General features: G+C 41.4%; 1 protein-coding gene across 4 annotated transcripts in view; it reads left to right on the forward strand.

Moving 5' to 3' along the window:
- Positions 1-7662: 7662 nt before the first annotated feature.
- The window catches only part of NCKAP1L (NCK associated protein 1 like), a 49098-nt gene continuing 31875 nt past the window's right edge, over positions 7663-24885 (forward strand). For 2 of the 4 annotated variants that reach the window (XM_005571091.5, XM_045365406.3), the window contains exons 1-9: positions 7663-7828; positions 9309-9419; positions 10810-10902; positions 18586-18642; positions 19438-19580; positions 20681-20771; positions 20860-20997; positions 22804-22852; positions 22950-23106. In XM_005571091.5, the coding sequence (XP_005571148.2) occupies positions 7727-7828; positions 9309-9419; positions 10810-10902; positions 18586-18642; positions 19438-19580; positions 20681-20771; positions 20860-20997; positions 22804-22852; positions 22950-23106 (941 nt within the window). In that variant the 5' untranslated portion in view covers positions 7663-7726. Of the gene's footprint in view, positions 7829-9308; positions 9420-10809; positions 10903-18585; positions 18643-19437; positions 19581-20680; positions 20772-20859; positions 20998-21370; positions 21489-22803; positions 22853-22949; positions 23107-24885 lie in introns of those variants that run through there. The other 2 variants (XM_074007060.1, XM_074007062.1) reach the window with 1 other exon arrangement.

A 24885-nucleotide genomic window follows, 5' to 3' on the forward strand; every position in this document is an offset into this window, starting at 1 on the left:
TGATCTGCCCGCCTCGGCCTCCCACACAGTGCACACAGTGCGGTGTGAGCCACCGCACCCGGCCTATTTTTATTTTTTATTTTTAGAGATGCGGTCTTGCCATTTTGCCCAGGCTGGTCTTAAACTCCTGGCCTCAAGCAGTTCTCCCACCTCGGCCTTCCAAGGTGCTAGGATTACAGGTGTGACCCACTGCATGTAGCCTGATTTTTTTTTTTTTAAACATTAACTTTTTATTTCTGAGGTTTTTTTCTCCCTCTAGTGGCTTACAGTTCTTATCAGGAGAGCTTACTCTTCTGCATAACAGGTGGCACTGTAGCCCGCTGTCTGGCCTTCTGTGGTTTGGGTCATAAGGATATATTGCTAAGGCTTCTGGCTCCATGAGGACTAAATGGCAGGAACCACAGGTTGTCAAAGAAAAAGACTGACATTTAAGATCAGGTAGTCTTGGCATAGACCTATTTTCTGTTGTCAAAACAAAAGTAATATGAAAGATATGAGTATCTCAAGTCTTACCCATGAAAGTTTTGTGTAACCAAAGCAATAGCCTAGCCAGTTATTCACTGCTTCCATGCTTTGGGAGGCAAAAAATTAACATTTGTATATATTTTTAGTCTTATAAGTTGTGTTAAATAGAGTGCTTATCTCTCAAAGTATTAAACAGGCAAACATCCTTGGAAAACTCATAGTCTGAAGTAATATGAATTTTTTTTTTGTAGACAGAGTTTCGTTTTTGTTGCCCAGGCTGGAGTGCAATGGCGTGATCTCGGCTCACCACAACCTCTGCCTCCTGGGTTGAAGTGATTCTCCTGCCTCAGCCTCCGAGTAGCTGGGATTACAGGCCTGCGCCACGCCCGGCTAATTTTGTATTTTTAGTAGAGACAGAGTTTCTCCATATTAGTCAGGCTGGTCTTGAACTGCCGACCTCAGGTGATCTGCCTGCCTTGGCCTCCCAAAGTGCTGGGATTATAGGCATGAGCCACTGTACCCAGCTGATGAAATTTAATCCTATAAACTTGAGTGCTGGAGAAAGAAAGGCTGGGGCAGCTGGTTCCTTTATTATTCAGCATTGGTCCCTCCATCCCTTCTCCAGCTTACCTAAATTAAACTCTTTGCCAGGGAAAGATGCTAATCGTCAGGTCAGCATAGCCACTTTTAGAGAAAAGGAATCTGAAGTATGAACAGTACAATGTTTAAGTTCAGGCTACTTTATAATTATAATAATTATTTTTTACAGATGGGGCCTTGATGTTGCCCGGGCTGGAGTGCAGTGGCTATTCACAGGCGTGATCATAGCACATGACAGCCTCACACTCCTGGGCTCAAGCAATCCTCCTACCTCAGCCTCCTGAGTGGCTGGGACTATAGGCACATGCCAACATGCCCATCTTGGGCTACTTTATAATTACCTGAGAATGCCAGTCTCAAATTTCTAAAGTTGTAGGTGTTAACGTATGAAGACTCCTATAAATGATCCAAGAATATACCATCTCAAATCTGCTGCATTTTACTGCCAATATAAGGCCTACTTTCTTCCATGGCTAGCTGTCTTTAGCTATCCTAGCAGACGTTCATATTAAGGACTCTCAAGTTTCCAGGCAACAGCTACACCAAGATTTCTGAAAAGCATGGACAGTGTAGTTTTATAGGGGGAAAAATAAGATCAAGGCAGACTGGAATAAGCAGTAGGGATAGAAAAGTGCCTTAGAATAGTCCATTTCAATTCTGCTTTGCATCATGCCTAGGGCATAGATAAAGGGCACAGAGCTAGACTATTAAATGTCAGATTTTCCTGAGGGCATTTTGGTGACTAAATCCAGGGATTTAGACTCAGGTACCTTTCAGGAACACAAACCAGGGTAGTTGTTTAAAGCTTTCACTGCATATTAATGATTATGTTAGAGCCATGAACCCTTATTATAAAGTGAATTGGCTCTCTGGAAAATAAAGGCTGCAGTATAATTCAATATTGCATAAAGTTATCTTTAGATTTTTAAAGATAATGGAAAAAGAGCTTCAATAACTCAAATGTAGTCTTCAGACAACCCCAAACCCTCATTTTGGCCAGCAGCCTAGAAAAGTATGAAGTTTGACCAGTCTGATAAGGCTGTCTTAATAAATGAAGACTGCTTTAGAATAGGTGCTGAGAATTGGTGACGCTGGTTTATTCACTTGATTATGGATAGCTGAATGGAGGCTAAGACCATTTGGTTTGATATATGTTAGACATAGCCAAAGTATTCCCAACCTTGGTGCCACCTTGACATTTAAACCTAGCCTAAAGGATCTTGAGACTTACCTTATTCTTGAAGCAGTGTCTGGCAAGAATCTGAAGGCAAGTGTGAGTCAAAGGGGAAGACAATCCTTTGGTAAGACAAAATAAGACAAATAGCTGGAGTTTGAGGAGAGGGAGAGCACGGTACCTTTTAGCCCAGTGATGTGAATCAACTTTCCATTCAAGTTACTCAATTCCTGTCTTCCCACCATATGTTCTATGACTTCTCAGAGGTTCGGAAATTTTTGATGTCATAGTTAAGTCATAGAGAAATGGCTCTCATTCCTGATTGTTCATGAGAATCACTGAGTAGTTTTAAAGTGACAGGTCCTTTGGTCCCACTCCAAAACTACTGGATCAGAATCTTCAAGGATGGGCTCTGGCTAACTGTGGCTTTAAAAGAGTTCCACAGGTCTGGCACAGTGGCTCACACCTATAATTCTAGCACTTTGGGAGGCCAAGGTAGACAGATTGCTTGAGGCAAGAATTTTGAGACCAGCTTGGGTAACATAGTGAGATCTCCATCTCTACAAAAAAATTTAAAAAATTATCCTGGTGTGGTGGTGTGTGCCTGTAGTCCCAGCTACATGGGAGGCTGAGGCAGGAGAATCACTTGAGCCCAGGAGTTCAAAGCTGCAGTGAGCTATCATGACACAATTGCACTCCATCCTGAGCATCAGAGCAAGACCCTGTCTCTATTAAAAAAAAAAAAAAAAAAAAAAAGAGTTCTACAAGGGATTCTATTTTGCAGCTAGGGCTACCAGGCCGTACTTTGGGAGTAATTAAATACCTTTAGAAGGGTTCCTCCAGCTTATGGGAGAAACTGCTGAATAATCTCTCCAATAAGTTTCTCTAAAGACTACCAGTTGGCATAGTTAGTTCCATTAATTTTTTTTTTTTTTTTTTTTTTGAGACGGAGTTTTGTTCTTGTTGCCCAAGCTGGGGTGCAATGGCATGATCTCAGCTCACTGCAACCTCTGCCTCCCGGATTCAAGTGATTCTCCTGCCTCAGCCTCCCGAGTAGCTGGGATTACAGGTGTGTTCAACCACACCCGGCTATTTTTTTGTATTTTTAGTAGAAATGGGGTTTCTCCATGCTAGCCAGCTGGTCTTGAACTCCTGACCTCAGGTAATCCGCCCACCTTGGTCTCCCAAAGTGCTGGGATTACAGGCGTGAGCCACCGTACCTGGCAGAAAAAATTTTTTTGAGACAGGGTTTTGCTTTGTCTCTCAGGCTGGAGTGCAATGGTACAATCACAACTCACTGTAGCCTCAACCTCCTGGGCTCAAGCAATCCTCCTGCCACAGCCTCCTGAGTAGCTGGGACTACAGGTGTGTGCCACCACGCCCGGCTAATTTTTGTATTTTTTGTAGGGATGGAGATTCACCATGTCGCCCAGGTTGGTCTTGAACTCCTGGGCTCAAGCCATCTGCCTGCCTCAGCCTTCCAAAGTGCTGGGGTTATAGGTGTGAGCCACTGTGCCTAGTTCCATTTTTAAACCTAGAGTTTCTGTTTATGAGTGTCAAATAGAATCCACAGAAAGTGACATAACAAGCTCACTACACACTCAAAGATCAAAATTTTACTTTACTGTTGACATTCCTAATCCAATGTAGCAGGTCTTGAACCAAATGTTTGCATATGCCATATTATTTCATCAGTTCCACAATTGTGTGAGGGATTACCACCATTTTATAGATTAGGAAACAACTTAGTGGTGATAGATAGCTAAAGTTACAAAGCTAGTAAGTGTTTAGCATTGTTAATATTAATCGAGGTAATACATGTCAGCTTGAGTGCTTATAGTACTTCAAATGCTTTACATGTACAGAGTAAGTAACTAGTTTATAACTTTTAAAATATGCACAATATTTCCGTGAAATAGGAAGTATTATCGATATCATCTTTATTTTACAGACAGAATAAATAGGATGTGAACTCAAGATATCTGGTTCCAGAACCTGGGCTCTTGGTCACTGAATCATAAGGCTCAGCCCACTGTACTCAACTACACTTGAGCCATATTCTGTCTGATAACAAAGTGTAGGCTTTTCTCATATACTAAGTACAGGGAAATAAGTGTTTCCAGGTTTCAGCAATCTTTTGGTTCAGCTGGCTAGGCAGTATTATATGAAATGGGCAGTTAAGGACAGCCTGATTTAGATATAAAGTATGTGGTATAGACCAAGTGTTGTGGGAGTTCGGCAAAACCTAGGCTTGGGGCTATTGAGCTAGATCCTGAAGATTGACTAGGATTTGGGTAAGCAAGAAAGAAAGCATGCGTAAGTGAAGTCAGAGAGGCAGACATGAACATAGCACATTCACAGCAGGCTGAGAAGATGGTTCCCATCAAGTTGGGGAGTATCTATTAAGGAGCAGAAAACAAGATTGGCTTGGAATGGAGAGTCTTCAACCACATTTTCACGATCCAGACAAGAAATTCAAGTGAGGTGACTCTCAAAAAATACAAAAATTAGCCAGACGTGGTGGCCTGTACCTGAAGTCCCAGCTACTCAGGAGGCTGAAGTGAGAGGATCTCTTGAGCCTGGGAGGTCAAGGCTACAGTGAGCCATGATAATGCCACTGCACTCCGGCCTGGGCAACAGAGTGAGAGCTTGTCTCAGGAAAAAAAAAAAAAGGAATGCAAGTGAGAAAGAGCTGATAGAGATAGAATTATATTAACCTCACGAAGACTGGTGCCATGCTGCTGCTAAGCTTCCTAGATGTTGGCCTCTTATTGCTTGCTCCATATTCTCCTTGGTAAAGGTAAAAGACCAGTAGAAATCCTACAAATTGCTTTAGTAAAACCTGGGTTTCTTTGATAAAAGCAGGTGATTCAAATCTTCATGACCAATATCACATTACCTCGAGCCCACAGCTTTCTAGGGACCCAATCTAGTAAATAAAATGGAAGGCAGATTCTGTATTCCTAAAATGCAAATTCTACCTTAGAGGTATTTGAAATTTCATGCGTTAAGTGTTGCCATCTTGCTGCTTCTTTTAAAAATACATTCTCTTTGGAGCATGGATGTTAAGTTTCTTTTTAAAATTAAAAAAACATTTAGATTCAGGGGATACACGTGTAGGTTTGTTACATGGGTATATTGTGTGATGCTGAGGTTTGGGCTTCTAATGAACCCATCACCCATGCCCAAGTAGTGAACATAGTACTCAAGTATCTTTTTCTTTCTTGCCTTTTAAAATTTATTTATTTAGAGACAGAGTCTTACTCTATCGACCAGGCTGGAGTGCAGTGTTGAACTCTTGGGCTCAAGCGACCCTCCCACCTCAGCCTCCTGAGGAGCTGGGACTACAGGCATGTTCCACCAACCCAGGCTATTTTATTTTATTTTATCTGCAGAGGGGTGGGGGAAGGTCTCACAACGTTGCCCGGACTGGTCTTGAACTCCTGGCTTCAAGCAATCCTTCCTCCTTTGCTTCCCAAAGTGCTGGGATTATAAGAATGAGCCACTTCACCTGGCCCCAACTTCTTAAGTAATAGTGCTGATCAGCCTTGTCTCTCTTCTCCCACTCCCTAGAATTTATTGGGACAGTGGGAACACTGGATATGGAAAATGGGAATGATTGAAAACCCGAGAAAAGGAATTGGCAAGGTGGTGGAAATGAAGAGAACGCTTTTTGATTTATAATTTTTCCTAGGACCTTTTGCTTTGTGTCTTGAAAGAAAGTTGAAATGAGTTGAAAATTTCCTTGAGTTATGGAGTTAAGGACTCATTGGAATGGCAAGAATATTTTAATGCTAAAATTCATTCAAGTCTCTAAGATTTAAGGGTGATTACTAATTTTCTCTTTTTAATCTTGATTAATTTGGTTCTTCATGGGGCATATTTCCTAATTTAGTCTTAATAATGCAACAAATAAACCAGAATAATTATTGAGTGACTACTGTGTCCAAGAGGTGTTGTTCTAGATCAGCGTTTTTCAGCATGGAATATTTGTAACAAAACCTCCTACAACAGTGCTTATAAAGGCACAGACTTCTAGGCCCCACAACAGACTCACCTACCTATCAATGCTAATCTCAGAGGACAGGGATTAGTCTGTTTCTCAAGCACCCATAAATACCAAGGCACTAGAGCACTGGTTCTCAAACTTGAGAGTGCATTGGAATCACCTGGAGGGTTTATTAAACCACAGAGTGCCTGGACCCACCCCAGAATTTTGGATTCAGTGGTCTGGGGCAGGTCCTAAGAATTTGCATCTCTAACAAGTTTCCAGGTGATGCTGATGCTGCTGGATCACATTTTGAGAATTGCCATGTACTTCTTGAGAATTACTATGTACTGTAGAAGTACAATGCACTGAAGTAGAGCATTGTGGGGAATATAAAAAAGTATTAGAGGCTGGGTGTGGTGGCTCATGCCTATAATCCCAGCATTTGGGGAGGCTGTGGCGGGCGAATCATCTGAGGTCAGGGGTTCGAGAGCAGCCTGGCCAACACGGTGAAACCCCGTGTCTACTAAAAATACAGAAATTAGCGAGGCGTGGTGGTGGGCGCCTGTAACCCCAGCAACTCAAGAGACTGAGACTGGAGAATTTCTTGAATCCGGGAGGTGGGGGTTGTAGTGAGCAGAGATTGCGCCATTGTACTCTAGCCTGGGCAATAAGAGCAGAACTCCGTCTCAAAAAAAAAAAAAAGACAAAAAAAGGATTAGATATAATTCCTGTCGTTAAGGAGCTTATGCTATAGTTGGGGGAGATACAACATACACTATAAAAATATAACAAGGAATATATGTATTTGACAATATAAAATTTAATACAATATTTGACATTGATGGGGTCTTTAGGAGAAGATGGGATTTGATCTGGGTACTAAAAGATGATGAGGCTGAAGGTTCATAGGCATTCTTGGATACAAAAGAGCGAAAATATAGAGGTGTACAGGGGTAGGGTGGTAGATACTTGCTTGTCTAGCATAAAGCTTTTTATTTTTATTTTTTTTATAGAAATGGGGTCTTGCTATGTTGCCCAGGCTGGTCTGGAACTTCTGAGCTCAAGGGATCCTCCCACCTTGTCCTCCCAAAGTGCTGGGATTACAGGTATAAGCCACCACGCCCAGCCTGATGTAGAGCTTTGTCTAGGACACCTATGGGGGCATAAGACCAAAAAGGTTGGTGCCAGTCTGTGAAGAGTCTTGAAAGCCTGTCCTTCTCCTCAGCTCCACCCACTTCATAGCCTTACCAAAAGTGCTGCACAGCCAGAAAGAGGAAGTCTCCCCTGCTGAGTGTGCAAGAGGAAGCACAAGAAGGCTCTGAGGGCCTGTGAGCCATAATGACTGATTTCACCCATGAGCCAATTGCAGAGGAAACAGAAGACCAGCGCACCAACCACGCTGGGTCCCTCTGCCCAGAGGGTGTCACCACCTAAGCTGAAAGTGTTTGGGGAGATCAGACGTTGCTGTCTGGTGCTCCTCTCTCTTAGTGGCCATCATGTCTTTGACATCTGCTTACCAGCATAAATTAGCAGAGAAGCTCACTATCTTGAATGATCGCGGTCAGGGGGTTCTCATCCGTATGTATAACATCAAGAAGGTAAGCATGAACAATGGGACCAGTCCTGATTATTCCAACAATAATAGGGCGGGGAACTGTGAGGAGGCAGGTGCAGCGGTTAGACTCCCCCCTTCTTCCACTGCTTTTCCACTGACTATAATCTACATAATCACTCAGATTATATAGGCCCGCCAGTTCAGGAAGGCAGAAGTGGAGGCTTCTTTTCAAGGCTTCCCCTTTCTAGGTATGATTCTCACCCCAGTGACGGCATCTGCTTTCCTCTGGGGATGGGGGTGAGGGTGGGGATGGGGAAACAACAGTTGTGTTCTGAGGGACTTGGATAAAGGTCTGGGGTCCAGCCTTCTGGGTTTTATTATTTATTGCTGATCCTTTACACTCTGAAGAGATCTGAAGCTGGGTCTCTGGCAAAAACTTTTCTGTGGAAGTACTTCCCTAAAAGGAAAAAAAAATAGATAATTAGATATTTAGATTAAAAAGGATAGGTGTCTTCTGAGATGCTCCTGGGGTAGTTTATGCTGCGGTGGTTTTGTGTGTGTGTGTGTGTGTGTGTGTGTGTGTGTGTGTGTGTGTGTGTGTGTTTTAGAATAGGAACTGAGGAATTGAAAGAAGCTGGTGACGAGAGGTGGGCCAGGGGCTGGGCAAACCATAGAAAGTAAAGAGATAAAGACAGGGGTGTTTATGGGGAGTTCCTGGCATAGAAAATAGGGGACTTTGGGGGAGGGAGCTTTTGTGTCTTTTGTAATAAAACACATCACCAGGAACATGGTTTCTCGTTGTCACGAATCCTGTAAATGCCCTTTGGGATAAGATACTTACTCAGTGAACAAAACTGTGACACTGAATCTTGTACAAAGTCTAACTCCTGAGCAGCTGCTTTTCTCGTTCCTTCCGGTTTCAGTTGAGGGGCGGGGAAACAGCTTCCTCTTTGTACTGGGGCCAAGCAGACATTAAACTCTACCCATCAAGACAAAATGCCCAGGTTGTTATTAAGTTCTTACATACTTGGCTTAATGTCTTGGACTTTTTTCTTGACCTACTCTCATACTTTTTATATTTATTTATTTATTTGTTTATTTATTTATTTATTTATCGGAGTCTCGCTCTGTCGCCCAGACTGGAGTACAGTGGCACGATCTTGGTTCATGGCAACCTCCGCCTCCCGGGTTCAAGCGATTCTCCTGCCTCAGCCTCCCGAGTACGTGGGACTACAGGCGTGTGCCACCACGCCCAGCTAATTTTTGTATTTTTAGTAGAGACAGGGTTTCACCATGTTGGCCAGGCTGGTCTCGAACTCCTGACCTTATGATCCGCCCGCCTCGGCCTCCCAAAGTGCTGGGATTACAGGTGTGAGCCACTGTGCCCGGCCTCTTATGCTTTTTAAATTGATTCCCAGGTTGCCTTTTCCTAAGACAGATTATGAGAATGAATGTTGCAAGAAGAGGTATGTTTCTGAGGAGGAGGAGAAAGGGTTGAAATATAGTATGGTTTCTCTCTGCAGACTTGCTCAGACCCCAAATCCAAGCCACCTTTCCTACTGGAAAAGTCCATGGAACCATCTCTCAAGTATATCAACAAGAAATTTCCTAACATAGATGTCCGAAACAGCACGGTGAGAATTTGGTCCTTCTCTCCTTTCTCTGAAGTAACTCTCTACTTGAATGGCTGTAATTCTCCTCTTTTGATGCCTCTCTTCAAACTTGGCAGGGGATGGAGTAGTCTTTTTTTTTTTTTTTTTTGAAACGGAGTCTCGCTCTGTTGCCCAGGCTGGAGTGCGGTGGTGCGATCTCGGCTCACTGCAAGCTCCGCCTGCCGGGTTCACGCCATTCTCCTGCCTCAGCCTCCCGAGTAGCTGGGACTATAGGTGCCTGCCACCCCGTCCGGCTAACTTTTTGTGTTTTTTTAAATTAGAGACGGGATTTCACCGTGTCAGCCAGGATGGTCTCGATCTCCTGACCTCGTGATCCTCCCGTCTCGGCCTCCCAAAGTGCTGGGATTACAGGTGTGAGCCACCGCACCCGGCCAGAGTAATCTTTTTTTATTAATGGTTTTCCAAGGCTCAACCACAGGGCTTCAGGTTGTTGTAGAGCTTTAAGTCTCGAGAATTTTGAGATAAGATGGGATTCTTCCAGGGTAAGCTGGAGCAAACCATCACCCCTTTCCTTTGCAAGATTCACGAGAAAACATTGTTTTTGCAGAAGACAGCTCTATCAGCCCAGTAGGGTACATGTATTTTATTCTTTCTGTTTCCCACTCGTTGTTTCCTTGCTGTTTGTCTTAGATTTATGCATCTAACGGGATAGCTCTACTTTTCCCTTATTAAATGTTAACCCTAGATTTCTCACCCATCTTTGTAGCATCTTTGCATTCTGTTTCTTTTGACTTTGATATAAATAGTATATCTGTTCATCTGAAAGGGTCCTTAAAATTTCCTCTCATTTAGCCCTCCATATCTAGTCAGGATCACATGCAACCATTCTACCTAGATAGACAATCTCCTTTGTTTAAAGACTTTCAGAGCATTGAAGAGTTTCTAACTTCCTCTGTCAGTATATTTCAACCCTCTTTCTTTTTCTTTTCTTTTCTTTTCTTTCTTTCTTTTTTTTTGATATGGAGTCTCGCTCTGTCACCCAGGCTGGAATGCAGTAGTGCAATCTCGGCTCACTGCAACCTCTGCTTCCTAGGTTCAAGCGATTCTTCTGCCTCAGCCTCTCTAGTAGCTGGGATTACAGGTGCCCGCCACCACGGCCAGCTAACTTTTGTATTTTTAGTAGAGATGGGGTTTCACCATGTTAGTCAGGCTGGTCTTGAACTCCTGATCTCAGGTAATCTGCCTGCCTCAGCCTCCCAAAGTGCTGGGATTACAGGCGTGAGCCACTGTGCCCGGCCTCAACCCTCTTTAAGAATGTTTTAGGTATAACTACTGTTCTTTTTGAGTTACTTGGATCAATTGTCTTCTTATTTTGCATTTTTTATATTGTTTTGTTTTGTGTTTCTCTCAGCAACATTTAGGACCAGTACATCGTGAAAAAGCTGAGATAATTAGATTCCTCACCAACTACTACCAGTCATTTGTGGATGTTATGGAATTTCGGGTGAGCGCTCTTGAGCCCTTTCCAACATAGGCAAGGTCTTTCAGAGGCTATTCTTTCTTTAGATGTTCATGTATTTGCTTAAAACAAGTTCTTGAAAAAATGAGAGAGATGTACTGATATGGAAAGATATCTAAGTTGTATTGTTAAATGAAAGCAAATTTAGTATATGATAAAATAGTATATGATACATCACATTTCTATTTTAAAATAGTATGTATATATGTATTTAGTAAATACCTAGGAAAGATCTGGAATATTTTACATTAAATTGTTAAAAATAACTACCTTTGGGGATTATGACTGGCTTCAATTTACTAAGCTATGCATGTTTTTTTCTATTTTAAAAATTGTGGGCCGGGCGCGGTAGCTCAAGTCTGTAATCCCAGCACTTTGGGAGGCCGAGACGGGTGGATCACGAGGTCAGGAGATCAAGACCATCCTGGCTAACACGGTGAAACCCCGTCTCTACTAAAAAAAATACAAAAAAACTAGCCGGGTGTGGTGGCGGGCGCCTGTAGTCCCAGCTACTCGGGAGGCTGAGTCAGGAGAATGGCGTAAACCCGGGAGGCGGAGCTTGCAGTGAGCTGAGATCCAGCCACTGCACTCCAGCCTGGGCGACAGAGTGAGACTCCGTCTCAAAACAAACAAACAAAATTGTGGTAAAATACATATAATATAAAATTTATCATCTTAACCATTTTTAAGTATATAGTTCAGTGGTATTAAGTATATTAATAATGTTGTGCAACCATCTTTTCACCTTGTAAACCTGAAACTCTCTACCTTTTTTTTTTTTTTTTTTTTTTTGAGACGGAGTCTTGCTCTGTCGCCCAAGCTGGAGTGCAGTGGCGCGATCCTGGCTCACTGCAAGCTCCGCCTCCTGGGTTCACGCCATTCTCCTGCCCCAGCCTCCGGAGTAGCTGGGACTACAGGCGCCCGCCACTGCGCCCGGCTCATTTTTTGTATTTTTTTTTTTAGTAGAGACGGGGTTTCACCGTGGTCTCGATCTCCTGACCTTGTGATCCGCCCGCCTCGGCCTCCCAAAGTGCTGGGATTACAGGCGTGAGCCACCGCGCCCGGCCACTCTCTACCTTTTATGCAATAATTCCCCATTTCCCTTTCTCTCCCGCCCCTTGCCATCACAATTCTACTTTGTTTCTGTGATTTTGACTATTCTAAGTACCTTATGTAAGTAGAATCATAAAGCATTTGTCTTTTTGTGACTGGCTTATTTCATTAGCATAATGTCCTTCAGGTTCATCCCTGTTGTAGCATATTGTAGAATTTCCTTTTTAAGCTAAATAATATTCCATTGTATGATTATACTACATTTTGCTTATCTGATCATATGTTGATGAACACTTAGGTTGCTTTCAAGTTTTAGCTATTGTAAATGATGCTGCTATGAACATGGGTGTGCAAATATATCTTCAAAATCCTGCTTTCAATACTTTCAGTTATACACACAGAAGTGGAAATGCTGGGTCATATAATAATTCTATTATTAACTTTTTTTTTTTTTGCGATAGGGTCTCACTCTGTTGCCCAGGCTGGAGTATAGTGGTGCAATCACGGCTCACTGCTGCCTCGACCTCCTGGGCTCATGTGATCCTCCCACCTCAGCCTCTTGAGTAGCTAGGGCTAAAGGCACATGCCACCACACCTGGCTAATTTTTTGTATTTTTTTGTAGAGATGGGGTATCCCCATGTTGGCCAGGGCAGTCTCAAACTCCTGGGCTCAAGCTATCCACCCACCTTAGCCTCCAAAGGCTGGACAGTGCTGGCCTATTTTTAACTTTTTGAGGAACTGCTATACTGTTTTCCATAGTGGCTGTACTGTTTTACATTCTCACCAACAGTGCATAAGGGCTATACTTCCTCCACATCCTCACCAACAACTGTTATTTCATTTTTTTGAGAGTAGCCATCCCAATGGGTGTGAGGTATTATCTCATCTAAGTTTTTATTTGAATTTTTGCTAATAATTAGTGATAATGAGCATTTTTCATGGGCTTATTGGCCATTTATATATCTTCTTTGAAGAAATGTCTGTTTCATTCTTTGACCATTTTTGAATTGGATTTTGTGTGTGTGTTGAGATTTAGGAGTTCTCTATACAGGTTGTGTATTCCTTATGGAAAATTCTTGAGAACAGAAGTGTTTTGGATTTCGTATGTTTTCAGATTTCAGAATATTTGCATTAAGCAGTTCAGCATCCCTAATCTCAAAGTCTGAAACTTGAAATGTTTCAATGAGCATTTCCTTTGAGTGTCATGTTGATGCTTAACAGGTTTCAGATTTTGAAGCATTTTGGATTTTCAGGTTAGGGAAGCTCAATCTGTATAAGCTATATATCTTTGCATTATTTGAGCTTTAAAAATTTCAAGTATTTTTCCACAATATTTTATTACAAACCTACTGTAAAATTTCTAGAATAGTACAATGAGTATTGTTATACTCTTCTCCTGGATCTCCTAATTGTTAGTATTTTGCCACATTTTCTTATCCTTCTCTATTTTTTAATGAGCTATTTGAGTTAGCTGCATACATCATGACATTTCCTTTCCCAAATACTTAAGCATACATCTGCTAAGAGCAAGAATATTTTCTTACCCAACCCTAATATAATTATCATATTCAGGAAATATAACATTATGGCTGGGTGCTGTGGCTCACGCCTGTAATCCCAACATGTTGGGAGGCTGACGGGGATGAATCGCTTGAGCCCAGGAGTTTGAGACCAGCCTGGGCAACATGGTGAAACTCCATCTACACCAAAAAAAAAAAATTAGCTGGGCATGGTAGTGAGTGCCTATAGTCCCAGCTGCTTAGGAAGCTGAGGCAGGAGAATTGCTTGAACCTGGGAGGTCAAGGTTGTAGTGAGCCATGATTGTGCCATCGGCCATTGTACTCCAGCCTGGGTGACAGAGTGAGACTTTGTCTCAAAAAAAAAAAAAAAAAAAGAAAGAAACAAAACCCCACCCAAACTAATATACAGCCTATATTCACATTTCTCCAGTTGTCTCAAGGATAATACATTGGATTTAGTTATGTCTCCTTCATTTGTAATCTAAAATGATTTCCGGCCTTTGTCTCATATGACACTGACCCTTTTGAAGAGTCTGGGCTAGTTATTTTTTGAGAATATCCTTCAATTTGAATTTGTCTTATTGTTAACAGTTTTTGGTAGCAATACTACATGAATGATATTTTATTTGAATTTTAAACAATGAGCATGTATTATTTTTATAAACAAAAATATTATTTAATATGATGTTTTTGAAAGAAAAATTGATAAGGTATTTAAAAAATTTTAAAAATTAATATAGCAATTTTACCTTCAGAAATTTGTCATAAGGAAACAATTTTTTCTTGGGGAAATAAAAAAGACATATGTATGAGAATATACTCCATTGCATTATTTATGATAATTACAATGTGATAATTGATATATCCAATAAATAAAGGTTTGGTTAAAAGTTTAGAGTATGTACCCACAAATGAATATTCTGTAGCTGTTGAAGTATACATATATATACACACACACATATACATATATATACACACACACATACACATATATATACACACACACACATATACATATATATTTTTTCTTTTCTTTTTTTTTTTTCGAGGCAGAGTCTCATTCTGTTGCCCAGGCTGGAGTACAGTGGCACAATCTCGGCTCACTGTTGCCTCTGCCTTCTGAGTCTCCTGCCTCAGCCTCCTGAGTAGCTGGGATTACAAGCACATGCCACCACGCCCGGTTAATTTTTGTATTTTTAGTAGAGATGGGGGGGGGGTCTCACCATGTTGGCCAAGCTGGCCTCGAACTCCTGACCTCAAATGATCCACCTGCCTCGGCCTCCCAAAGTGCTGGGATTATAGGCATGAGCCACCGCACCCAGCTGATAATATATTTTTTATATGAATTTGTATAGAAAATGTTCATCTTACATTGTTTAATGTAAAAGCAAATTGCAGTACAGTTTAAGACAGATGTAAGATGTCCCTAAAATGTATATTTACATAGGTAAATATGCACATAAAGAAGATCGGAATTCCTGATCAGTGGGATTATAGTTTAAAAAAACAAATTAAAATTAAACTTGTCGGTATTTTTTAGTGGTTCTACAATAAACATATATTATTTATGTATTCAAGAAATAATGCAAATTTTAGCCCTCTGAGCAGCCCAAGCTTGTGGTGACGTTATAGTGTTTTTTCAGATGATACAAGAATAATGTGTTCTGTGCCTACCCTAGGAAGCAAATCCAGGATATTCAGTAGATCACATAGTGAAGAGAAGTGAGGACAAGAAAGACTGTAATGTATGTATGAAGGAGGGTCAGGTCTGAGAGTATTCACTGCGGAATTGAGAGTAGTGGTTAGGAAGAGGGTAGGCGCTGGTGAAGGCAGTGGGAAGAATGTTGGAAGCACATAAAAAAGTCTCTTAATGGGAAAAGTTGAAGGGCAAAGGAGATTTTAGAACACCTGGTTGCTGCAGTTGTAAATAAAGTTCTAAGCCCAAGGTGTTTGGTATGGCTTGTTTAGGAAAGGTGGGGAAATAGGGACATTGAAGTATGATGCACTGTTAAGTAGGCACTGAATTAGACAGACTTGGTTTCAGATCTCAGCTTTACCACTTACAAACTGTATGACTTTAGATAAGAAACTCTTTAAATTCCAGTTTCCTTATCTATAAAATGGGAAAATAAGATTTACTATGGGAGGCGTCTGTGAGAATTAAATGAGATAATGCATGGACAACATCTAGCTTGGTGTTTAGCATATAGTAAGGCAATAGACCAACACATGTTATTTCTGTTCCCTTCTGATTCTTGTCTTTAGAGAATAAGACCTGCTTAGTGACATTGGTCACGTGAGTGGCTGAAAGTGAATTTCAGCTATATTCCACTGGAATTCGATTGTAGGCTGGAGTTGTAGAAAGGCATTCCTAGCAAATGAGGAAGTATAGACCTAAACAGAGGTCATGTAGCATACAGGGAAAATCAAAAGCTCTGCGTTCAAGTTCTAGTACCATTCCTTACTAGCTCTGTGGTCTCAGGCAAGTTTCTTAACTGCTTTTGTCCTTGGTTTCCTTATCTGTTAATTTAGACACAGTCTTTTTTGGGAAGATAAGAAACACTTTTCCTACAGATTTTAATACATTTTGACAAATGTATATGCCTGTGTAACCACCACTACAAAGTATTTAATATTTCTATCACTCCAAAGGTTCCTTGTGCCTTTTTTTTTTTTTTTCAGCCAATCCCTACCCTTCACTCCTGGCCCCAGGCAACCACTGATCTACTTTCTAGAATAGACTTTTCTTTTCTAGCAGTTCAAATAAATGGAATCTATACAGCATATATTCTTTTGTGTCTGGCTCCTTTCACTCAGCATAATGTTTCTGAGATTGATCTATGTTGTTGCACGTATCACTGATTCAGTCCTCCTGCCCTCACTTTTTTTTTTTTTTTTGAGACAGAGTTTCGCTCTTGTTGCCCAGGCTGGAGTGCAATGGCATGATCTTGGCTCACTGCAACCTCTGCCTCCCGGGTTGAAGGGAGTCTCCTGCCTCAGCCTCCCAAGTAGCTGGGATTACAGGAATGTACCACCACACCCAGCTAATTTTGTATTTTTAGTAGAGATGGGGTTTCTCCATGTTGGTCAGGCTGGTCTCGAACTCCTGATCTCAGGTGATCCACCCACCTTGGCCTCCCAGAGTGCTGGGATTACAGGCATGAGCCACGGTGCCCGGCCTCAGTCCCACTTTTTGCTGAGAACTATTCCATTGTATGGGTGCGATTTATCCATTTACCTGTTGATAGACATTTGGGTTGTTTCTAGTTTTTGGCCACTACGCGTAAGTTGCTACAAACTTTCAAGTACAAATCTTTGTGGGGACATATTTTTCATTTCACTTGGGCAAATCTAGAAGTTGAATTGCTGAATCATATGATAAGAGTATATTTAATTTTATAAGAAATCGCCAAACTTTTTTTCAGAGTTGTTCCATTTTCTCCTCCCACCAGTAATATATGAGAGCTTCAGTTTCTCTATATTCTCATCAGCACTTGCTATTATTAGACTTAAATTTTAGCTATTCCAGTGGTGTGTCATGGTATCTTATTGTGATTTAAATTTGTATTTCCCCAATGGCTAATATCATTGAGCATCTTTTCATGTGCTTATTTTATATATATATATATATATATTTTTTTTTTAGACAGAGTCTCGCTCTGTCACCCAGGCTGGAGTGCAGTGGCGTGATCTCAGTTCACTGCAACCTCTACCTCTCAGCTTACTGCAACCTCTGCCTTCCAGGCTCAAACAATTCTCATGCCTCAGCCTTTTGAGTGGCTGTGATTACAGGCGTGTGCCACCACACCCAGCTAATTTTTTTTTTTTTTTTTTTGTAGTAGAGATGGGGTTTTGTCCTGTTGACCAGGCTCTCTTGAACTCCTGGTCTCAAGTGATCCTCCCGCCTCAGCCTTCCAAAATGCTGGTATTACAGGTGTGAACCACCATACTTGGCTTCATTTTTTTTTATGGTGTTAAGTGCCTGTTCAAATCTTTTGGCAACATATTAAAAAATGTGTGTGTGTGTGTATATATATATATATATATATATATATTCCTTAATCTATCAATTTTACTTTTTTAGAAATGAAAGTACCAATATTCAGTGGATAAGGCTAGGAACTGGGAACAAAACGAATCAGTGGGAGAAAGGCTGAATGAATTGTTGTATACCATGGGCTATTATGCAGCTATGAAAAAGAATGTATTCATGTTCTAGGAGATGACTCTGAGGACTTTTGGCAAGTAGGAGTGAATGAGCAAAGCAAAAATGACAAGCAGGGCATAATATTATCTCAATTTTGTAACACAAATAATGACCAAAAAACCTGTCTCTCTCTCACTCTTTTTCCTTTTTTAATCTAATAGTATTATATAAATAGGGAGAATAATAAGAAAATATTATAAGAAAAATAATATATTTTTTTGTTGTTAAAGTGGTTTGCTTGGGCGTTCTGTAGGATGGAGGGTGGGTGCTGATGTTGGGGGAAAGATATGTCTGCAATAAAAGTGCATATTAATTTAGGTAAAATTATGTGTGAAAAGGAAAAGAATCCCTATCATACTAGAATGAGAGTTAAATGAAGTATATAGTATATGCAAATTACCTAGTAAGTACCTCACACATGTGAACTGTCAGTAAATAGAAACTCATGGAAAATTGGATAGTATTCGCATCTGTTAATGATTAACTCCTGAGAACAGGAGATAGAATCCAGAAACAGATTCACTTTGTGGTTTGTCAATACAAATGGTTTGATTTTTGGCATTTTTGAAGCTACCTATTACATAATCTACATTTTGCAACCTTTTTTAATTTGGAGGAATGGGGCACAGGGATGATAAGCTCAGGAAGAGCGTGTGTAATAAAACAGTTATGCCTGTGGAAATGTAGGCATTTGGCAGTGTAGCTGATAGGGGCCCGCTGGTGGCTTACTAAGGAGGAACTTCCTCTCTCTTTTTGACAGTGACTTTCCTCTGTTACTTGGTGGCTTTCTAGGACCTCTAAGGGAGAGGTCCCTTTCCCTCAAGTTCTGGTAGTACGTCACCTTCTCTTTGATTTTTATTAATTCTTGTCTTCATTTCCACCCCCAGGATCATGTATATGAACTTCTCAATACCATTGATGCCTGCCAATGCCATTTTGACATCGTAAGATCCTTTGCAATCTCTTCTATAGTAGAGTCAAAGAAAAGTCCAGGTCTAGGTTGGGAGGTCTAGGTCTAGTCGCAGGATGGGGTGGGAAGGGACTGGAAGGATGGCTGTGTCGTTTATTCCTTCTCAGGACTGTAATAGTTTTGTAAAAGAAGTACTGAAGTGAAAATGTATTTACATGTTAAGCAGATCAGCAATGTGATTTAATTAATTAAAAAATTACATAAGAACCTTCTTCGGCCGGGCGCGGTGGCTCAAGCCTGTAATCCCAGCACTTTGGGAGGCCGAGATGGGCGGATCACGAGGTCAGGAGATCGAGAGACGATCCCGGCTAACACGGTGAAACCCCGTCTCTACTAAAAAATACAAAAAAATAGCCGGGCGAGGTGGCGGGCGCCTGTAGTCCCAGCTACTTGGGAGGCTGAGGCCGGAGAATGGCGTAAACCCGGGAGGCGGAGCTTGCAGTGAGCTGAGATCCGGCTACTGCACTCCAGCCTGGGTGACAGAGCAAGACTCCGTCTCAAAAAAAAAAAAAAAAAAAAAAAAAAACCTTCTTCACCTTTTCTTTCTCCTAAAAGCTACGTTATTTCCTGGCCTCCTTGTATCTTTAGCTCACTTTTAGCACCTGATTTTGTTCCAATTTTCTTATTCTTCTTTTCAATCCTGTCAGTTCCTACTTCTAAATAGATTCACTCAGAATCTGTTGAGCATGGTCCAGAGTGGTTGGGGAAAGAAGGAGCTCCAGGTTGATTGGCCATGCAGTCCTTGGGTTCCTATGTATTTTCCTTGTAGAATCTCAACTTTGATTTCACTCGGAGTTACCTGGACTTGATTGTGACTTACACCTCAGTCATTTTACTTCTGTCACGGATTGAAGATCGACGGATACTCATTGGCATGTACAATTGTGCCCATGAGATGCTGCATGGGCATGGGTGAGTAAAGGGGATAATATTGTATGAAGAGTCTCACACATGGTGCTATGATATAGAGAGTCCCTCATGCAAAGAAAATCGATGCCATGATTTCTTATATGAGAACCTATACTCTACATTGACCCAGGCAAAATAAGATATGCTTTTACATATTCAGTTGACTCTGAAACAACGTGGGTTTGAACTACACGGGTCCACTTTATACATGGATTTTTTTCAACCAAACATGGATTGAAAATGTAGTGTTCGTGGGATGTGAAATCCACCTATACAGAGGGCTGATTTTTCAAATGGTGTGGGTCCGCAGGACTGACTGCGGGACATCAGTATGCACGCGATATTGGCATACGTGGGAGTCTTGGAACCAATCTCCCTGCCTATACTGAGAGACAACTTGGTTAATTCTTGAATATCTGCTAGTGGATTATCCAATTTGCATCATCTCTGAACAATTTTTAATCCTGAACTGGCTTCTACTCTGATTTTCAGGTTATTACAAAAGGCAAAGAAAATTATTTTTAGTGTTGGTAGGAATAATACTAGTGAGGTAAATCCATTAGAAGTAACTAATGCATGATAATACATTTGAAGCCACATATAAATGGATTGTGAATTGTCTGCAGTTCTGTCCCCCTCCATTAGTGCAAATATAAGTATTTAAGGGCTGAAAACATGAAGACTAGAGGGATCAGAGTGGGTCGCAGCACATCGTTCTATGATGATGTGTGTTCCTATGTGCCTACGTGGATACCTAGACACATGTCTTACCCGTTAGCTTTGGATATTTATATATCCTTTTGGATTGTATAACGATTTGGATCTAGGCATATTACTTGATTTTGAACTAATTAACAGATTTATAGAGTACCTATCATGTGTCCAACCCTATTTTTGGTGCTTATAAGGAAGAAAATTTCATGGACCTGCCCAAAATGAAATGGTTCTATTTAGCCATAGCTTAGTACACCTGAGCCTGGAGGGGGGTATCTTTATATGTAATTTACAGTTTAGTATGTATATCTTTGGAGGTGGTGGGGAGTGCCAGCCTATGCACATATCTTTATCCTACATGCAAACATAAGAGTTGTGCTTTCTTCTAGTGACCCCAGTTTTGCACGTCTGGGTCAGATGGTCTTGGAGTATGACCACCCTCTGAAGAAGCTGACAGAAGAGTTTGGGCCTCACACAAAGGCAAGTTCCCTGAGAGTGCAGAATTCCTCAGGCGGAAATACATTGTCCTCATCATTGCCGCTAAGGTTTCATTTGCTTTTCCCCACAGGCTGTGAGTGGAGCCCTCCTCTCTTTGCATTTCCTCTTTGTCCGAAGGAACCAGGGGGCTGAGCAGTGGCGCAGTGCCCAACTTCTCAGCCTCATCAGCAATCCCCCAGCCATGATTAACCCTGCCAATTCAGATACAGTGAGTGCCCTTTTCCTTTTGTTAGTGGAAGCATTCTCTTTGCCAAGGCCATCATCTCTGTAGAGGATACTTCTTTCCGGAAACATCAGGACTAAAAAATGCTTTAGTCTTCTTCTAGGATATGTCTCTAAGTTGAGCACTTCTTGTAGCTAAAAAAATCATGGTTGGTTTGGGGCTTTTGTTTGGATCAGGGTTAGTGGTTTAACAAAAGTGATCTATAAGCAGTTAGCCTGCCCATAGAAGGAATTTAGTAAATATTCATAGAATGAATGAATGGATGAAACAGAGTTTGGATGAATGGATGAAACCTATTAAGCCTGGCAGCAACTTGATTTTAGGAATCAATTAACTTATTTTTATTTTTTTGAGACAGTGTCTTACTCTGTCACCCAGGCTGGAGTACACTGGCATGATCACTGCTTACTGCAGCCTCCACCTCCTGGGCTCAAGTGATCCTCCCACTTCAGCCTCCTGAGTAGCTGGGACTACAGGTGTGTGCCACCGTGGTTGGCTAATTTTGTTTATTTTATTTAATTTTTATTTTTGAGACAGAGTCTCACTGTGTCACCCAGGCTGGAGTGAGGTAGCACGATCTTGGCTCACTGCAACCTCCCCATCCTGGTTCAAACGATTCTCCTGTCTCTGCCTCCAAAGTAGCTCGGACTACAGGCACACCCCCCCACACCTGGCTAATTTTTTTTGGTGTGTGTGTCTTTAGTAGAGACAGGGTTTCACCATGTTGGCCAGGCTGGTCTTGAACTCCTGACCTCAAGTGATACGTGTGCCTTGGCCTCCCAAAGTGCTGGGATTACAGGTATGAGCCACCGTGCCTAGCCTATTTATTTTTTTGTGGAGACGAGGTATCACTATATTGCACAGGCTGGTCTCGAACTCCTGGGCTCAAGTGATCCTCCTGCCTCAGCCTGCCAAAGTGCTGGGATTATGTGTGTGAGCCACTGTGCCTGGCCAGGAATCAATTAATTAATAGATGTTTTTGTCTGATGACTGTGGGCTCAAAGTCTTTCCCTCAAAGTCTGGTAGGGAATATATGCCATGTAGTCATAAAAATACAACTGATGGTACATAATTAGTGATAAGTGCCAAAAGAGTGATTTACACTTTAAGTGGTAAAAGAATCCAAAGGATTAACCATCACAGGAAGAAATCATGAGAACGTTTTTGAGTCTTGCTCTCCTCATTTTATTGTTATTAAAAATATCTGAACTGTTGAAGATAAGTTATGTTAAACCTTTTGCTTGTTCTGACTTCCAGCCCAAGTTCCTCTTTCTTTTCTCAACTGTATTGTTTTTCCCTCACTCCACTTCCAGTGCCTCATCACCTCCATTATTGGCAGGCTTCCCTGCTGTTGGTTTATCAATGTGCCCTAAACTAGTCTAGTAAAATCAAAGTTAGTTAAAAAAAATTTTAGAGACAGAGTTTTGCTCTGTTTTCTAGGCTGGAGTGCAGTGGTACAATCACAGCTCACTGCAGCCTTGACCTCCTGGGTTCAAGATATCCTCCTATCTCTGCCTCCTGCGTACCTAGGACTACAGGTGCACACCACCATGTCTGGCTAATTTTTCAATTTTTTGTAGAGACAAGGTCACACTGTGTTGCCTAGGCTGGTCTTGAACTCCTGGCCTCAAGCTATCCTCCTGCCCCTGCCTCCCAAAGTGTTGAGATTAAAGGCGTTAGCCACCACCCCTGGCCAAAAGTTAGTTTTGATACTCAGATTCTAGCTTGTCCTTTCTCTTTTAGAGGAAGGCCAGGTTAAATAACTGATCAAGTTTGCTTCTCTTCTCACAGATGGCCTGTGAGTATCTGTCTGTGGAAGTCATGGAGCGCTGGATCATCAGTAAGTTTAGTGGGATTAGGTGGGAGTGGATGAAGCAGCAAGTTACATGAAGAACGGGTTCTAAAAGTCTTCCTCTGCACTGTTTTCCCACCTACAGTTGGGTTTCTTCTTTGTCATGGGTGCCTCAACTCCAACAGCCAGTGCCAGAAGCTGTGGAAGCTGTGTCTGCAGGGCTCCTTGTACATCACCCTCATCCGTGAGGATGTGCTGCAGGTGCACAAAGTCACCGAGGACCTGTTTAGCAGTTTGAAAGGGTGAGAAACACGAGAGCCAAACTGATCTTCCTTGAATAGTTTTTAGTCCCCCCAACATCCTTTTTCAGTCTCCACATGTGTTCCCAGATACTGGTGGTAACAATTAATTCTAACTATTGAAGAAACATAGATTAAACACCTACTATTAGCTAAGTGCTTCACTGGGTTTTAGAGATACAATAATGAATAAGATAACATGGAGGTTAAGAGCATAGACTCTGAAACCAGATTGCTTGGGTTTGAATTCAGGCTCTATCACTAGTTGTGTGGCCTTGGGCAAGTTGCTCAAATTTCCCATGCCATTACCTCAATTTCCTCATCTATAAAATGTGGATAACAGTAGTACCTCCCTATGGCCTACCTCATAGGGTTGTTATGAAGAATAAAAGGGTTATTATTTGTAAAGCAGGTAGAAAAGTTCCTGGTACATTGTAAGTGCTATGAGCTTGTTAAAGAAAAAAAAAAAAAAGGCAGTTTCTGCTCTCGAGGAATCTATAAATTGGTAGAAAATAAACAAATTGTTTGATAGAGTAAGAGATTATAATGTGTAAACCAAAGTACTGTGGAAGCATTTAGAAGGACACTTAAACTGGCCTTTCAGGATCTGGAAAAACCTGGAGACAGGTAGATCTGAAGGGCTAAACAGTTGAAGAGTGTGTGTGTGTGTGTGTGTGTGTGTATGTGTGAGTAATTGTGTGTGTGCGCCTGCGTATTGGGTAGAAAGGTAGGGGAGCTGCTTGAGGCAAAGAAAGATATTGTAGGCAGAGAAACTATCAAGATTTTTGAGGCAACAAAGAGCATGGCAAGTTTTGAGAAGTTCATGTAGTTCAGTGCATGGGCAGCTGGGTTATAAAAATGAAGATGTTGAGAGATGAATTTGGAGAGGTAAATTAGGATGTTGTATGCTTTGCTATGGAGTTCGAATCCATCCCAAAGAGGATGGGGAGCTATTGAGTGATTTCAGACAGGGGAGTGACATGATCATATCTGCATTTTAGAAAAGATCATTCTGGCTGCATGGAAGAAAAGAAATTACATGGGCAAAACTAGAGGCAGAGATTAATTAAGTAAATTAGGAGGAATTGAGGATGATGTCAAGGTTTCTGGCATGGATATCTGGCATTCCTTAAGATAAGAGAGCATGTGATAAAAGCAAGTTTGTGGGGGAAAGATTGTGTGGTTAGTTTTAAACAGGTTGACTTTGAAGTGTCTGTGGGACACTGAAGATAGATGTGTGATTCTGGAACTTGGGAGTGAGGTCTGGATTCAGATAAAGATTGGTGAGTTGGTAATCAAAGCAGGAGAGTAGTTGAGATTACTCAGGAGCACATGTGGAACGAGAACAGAATGGGATAAACCTCTGTGTACGGTGATATTTAAGGGCCAGAGGAATCAGTGGGAGATATTGAAAAGAAGAGGGAAAAGAGAAGCCAACAAAGAAAATGTTCATTGGATTTGGCTATAAAGATGGTTTTAGTGCCCATCTTGTGAACAACTTGAGTGGTGAAGTTGAAAGCTGGGCTGCAGTGAGTTTAGGAGCAAGTGAGAGATATGGAATTTAATAAACAACTCTTTCAAAGTTTGACTGTAAAGGGAAGAATAGAGAGAGGTAAAACAAGAAGGAGTGGGATTAAGGAAAGGGTCAAAATACCAATATTTTTTTCTGGTTGCAAATAAAACATCCAGAAATGTAAAAAGTGCAAAGTGGAAGTTGGCTACACTATCACCTTCCAGAATAGTTTGATGTGCATCCTCCAGATGTGTGTGTGTGTGTGTGTG

Source organism: Macaca fascicularis, chromosome 11, assembly GCF_037993035.2.
Source record: "Macaca fascicularis isolate 582-1 chromosome 11, T2T-MFA8v1.1".
Taxonomy (NCBI): domain Eukaryota; kingdom Metazoa; phylum Chordata; class Mammalia; order Primates; family Cercopithecidae; genus Macaca; species Macaca fascicularis.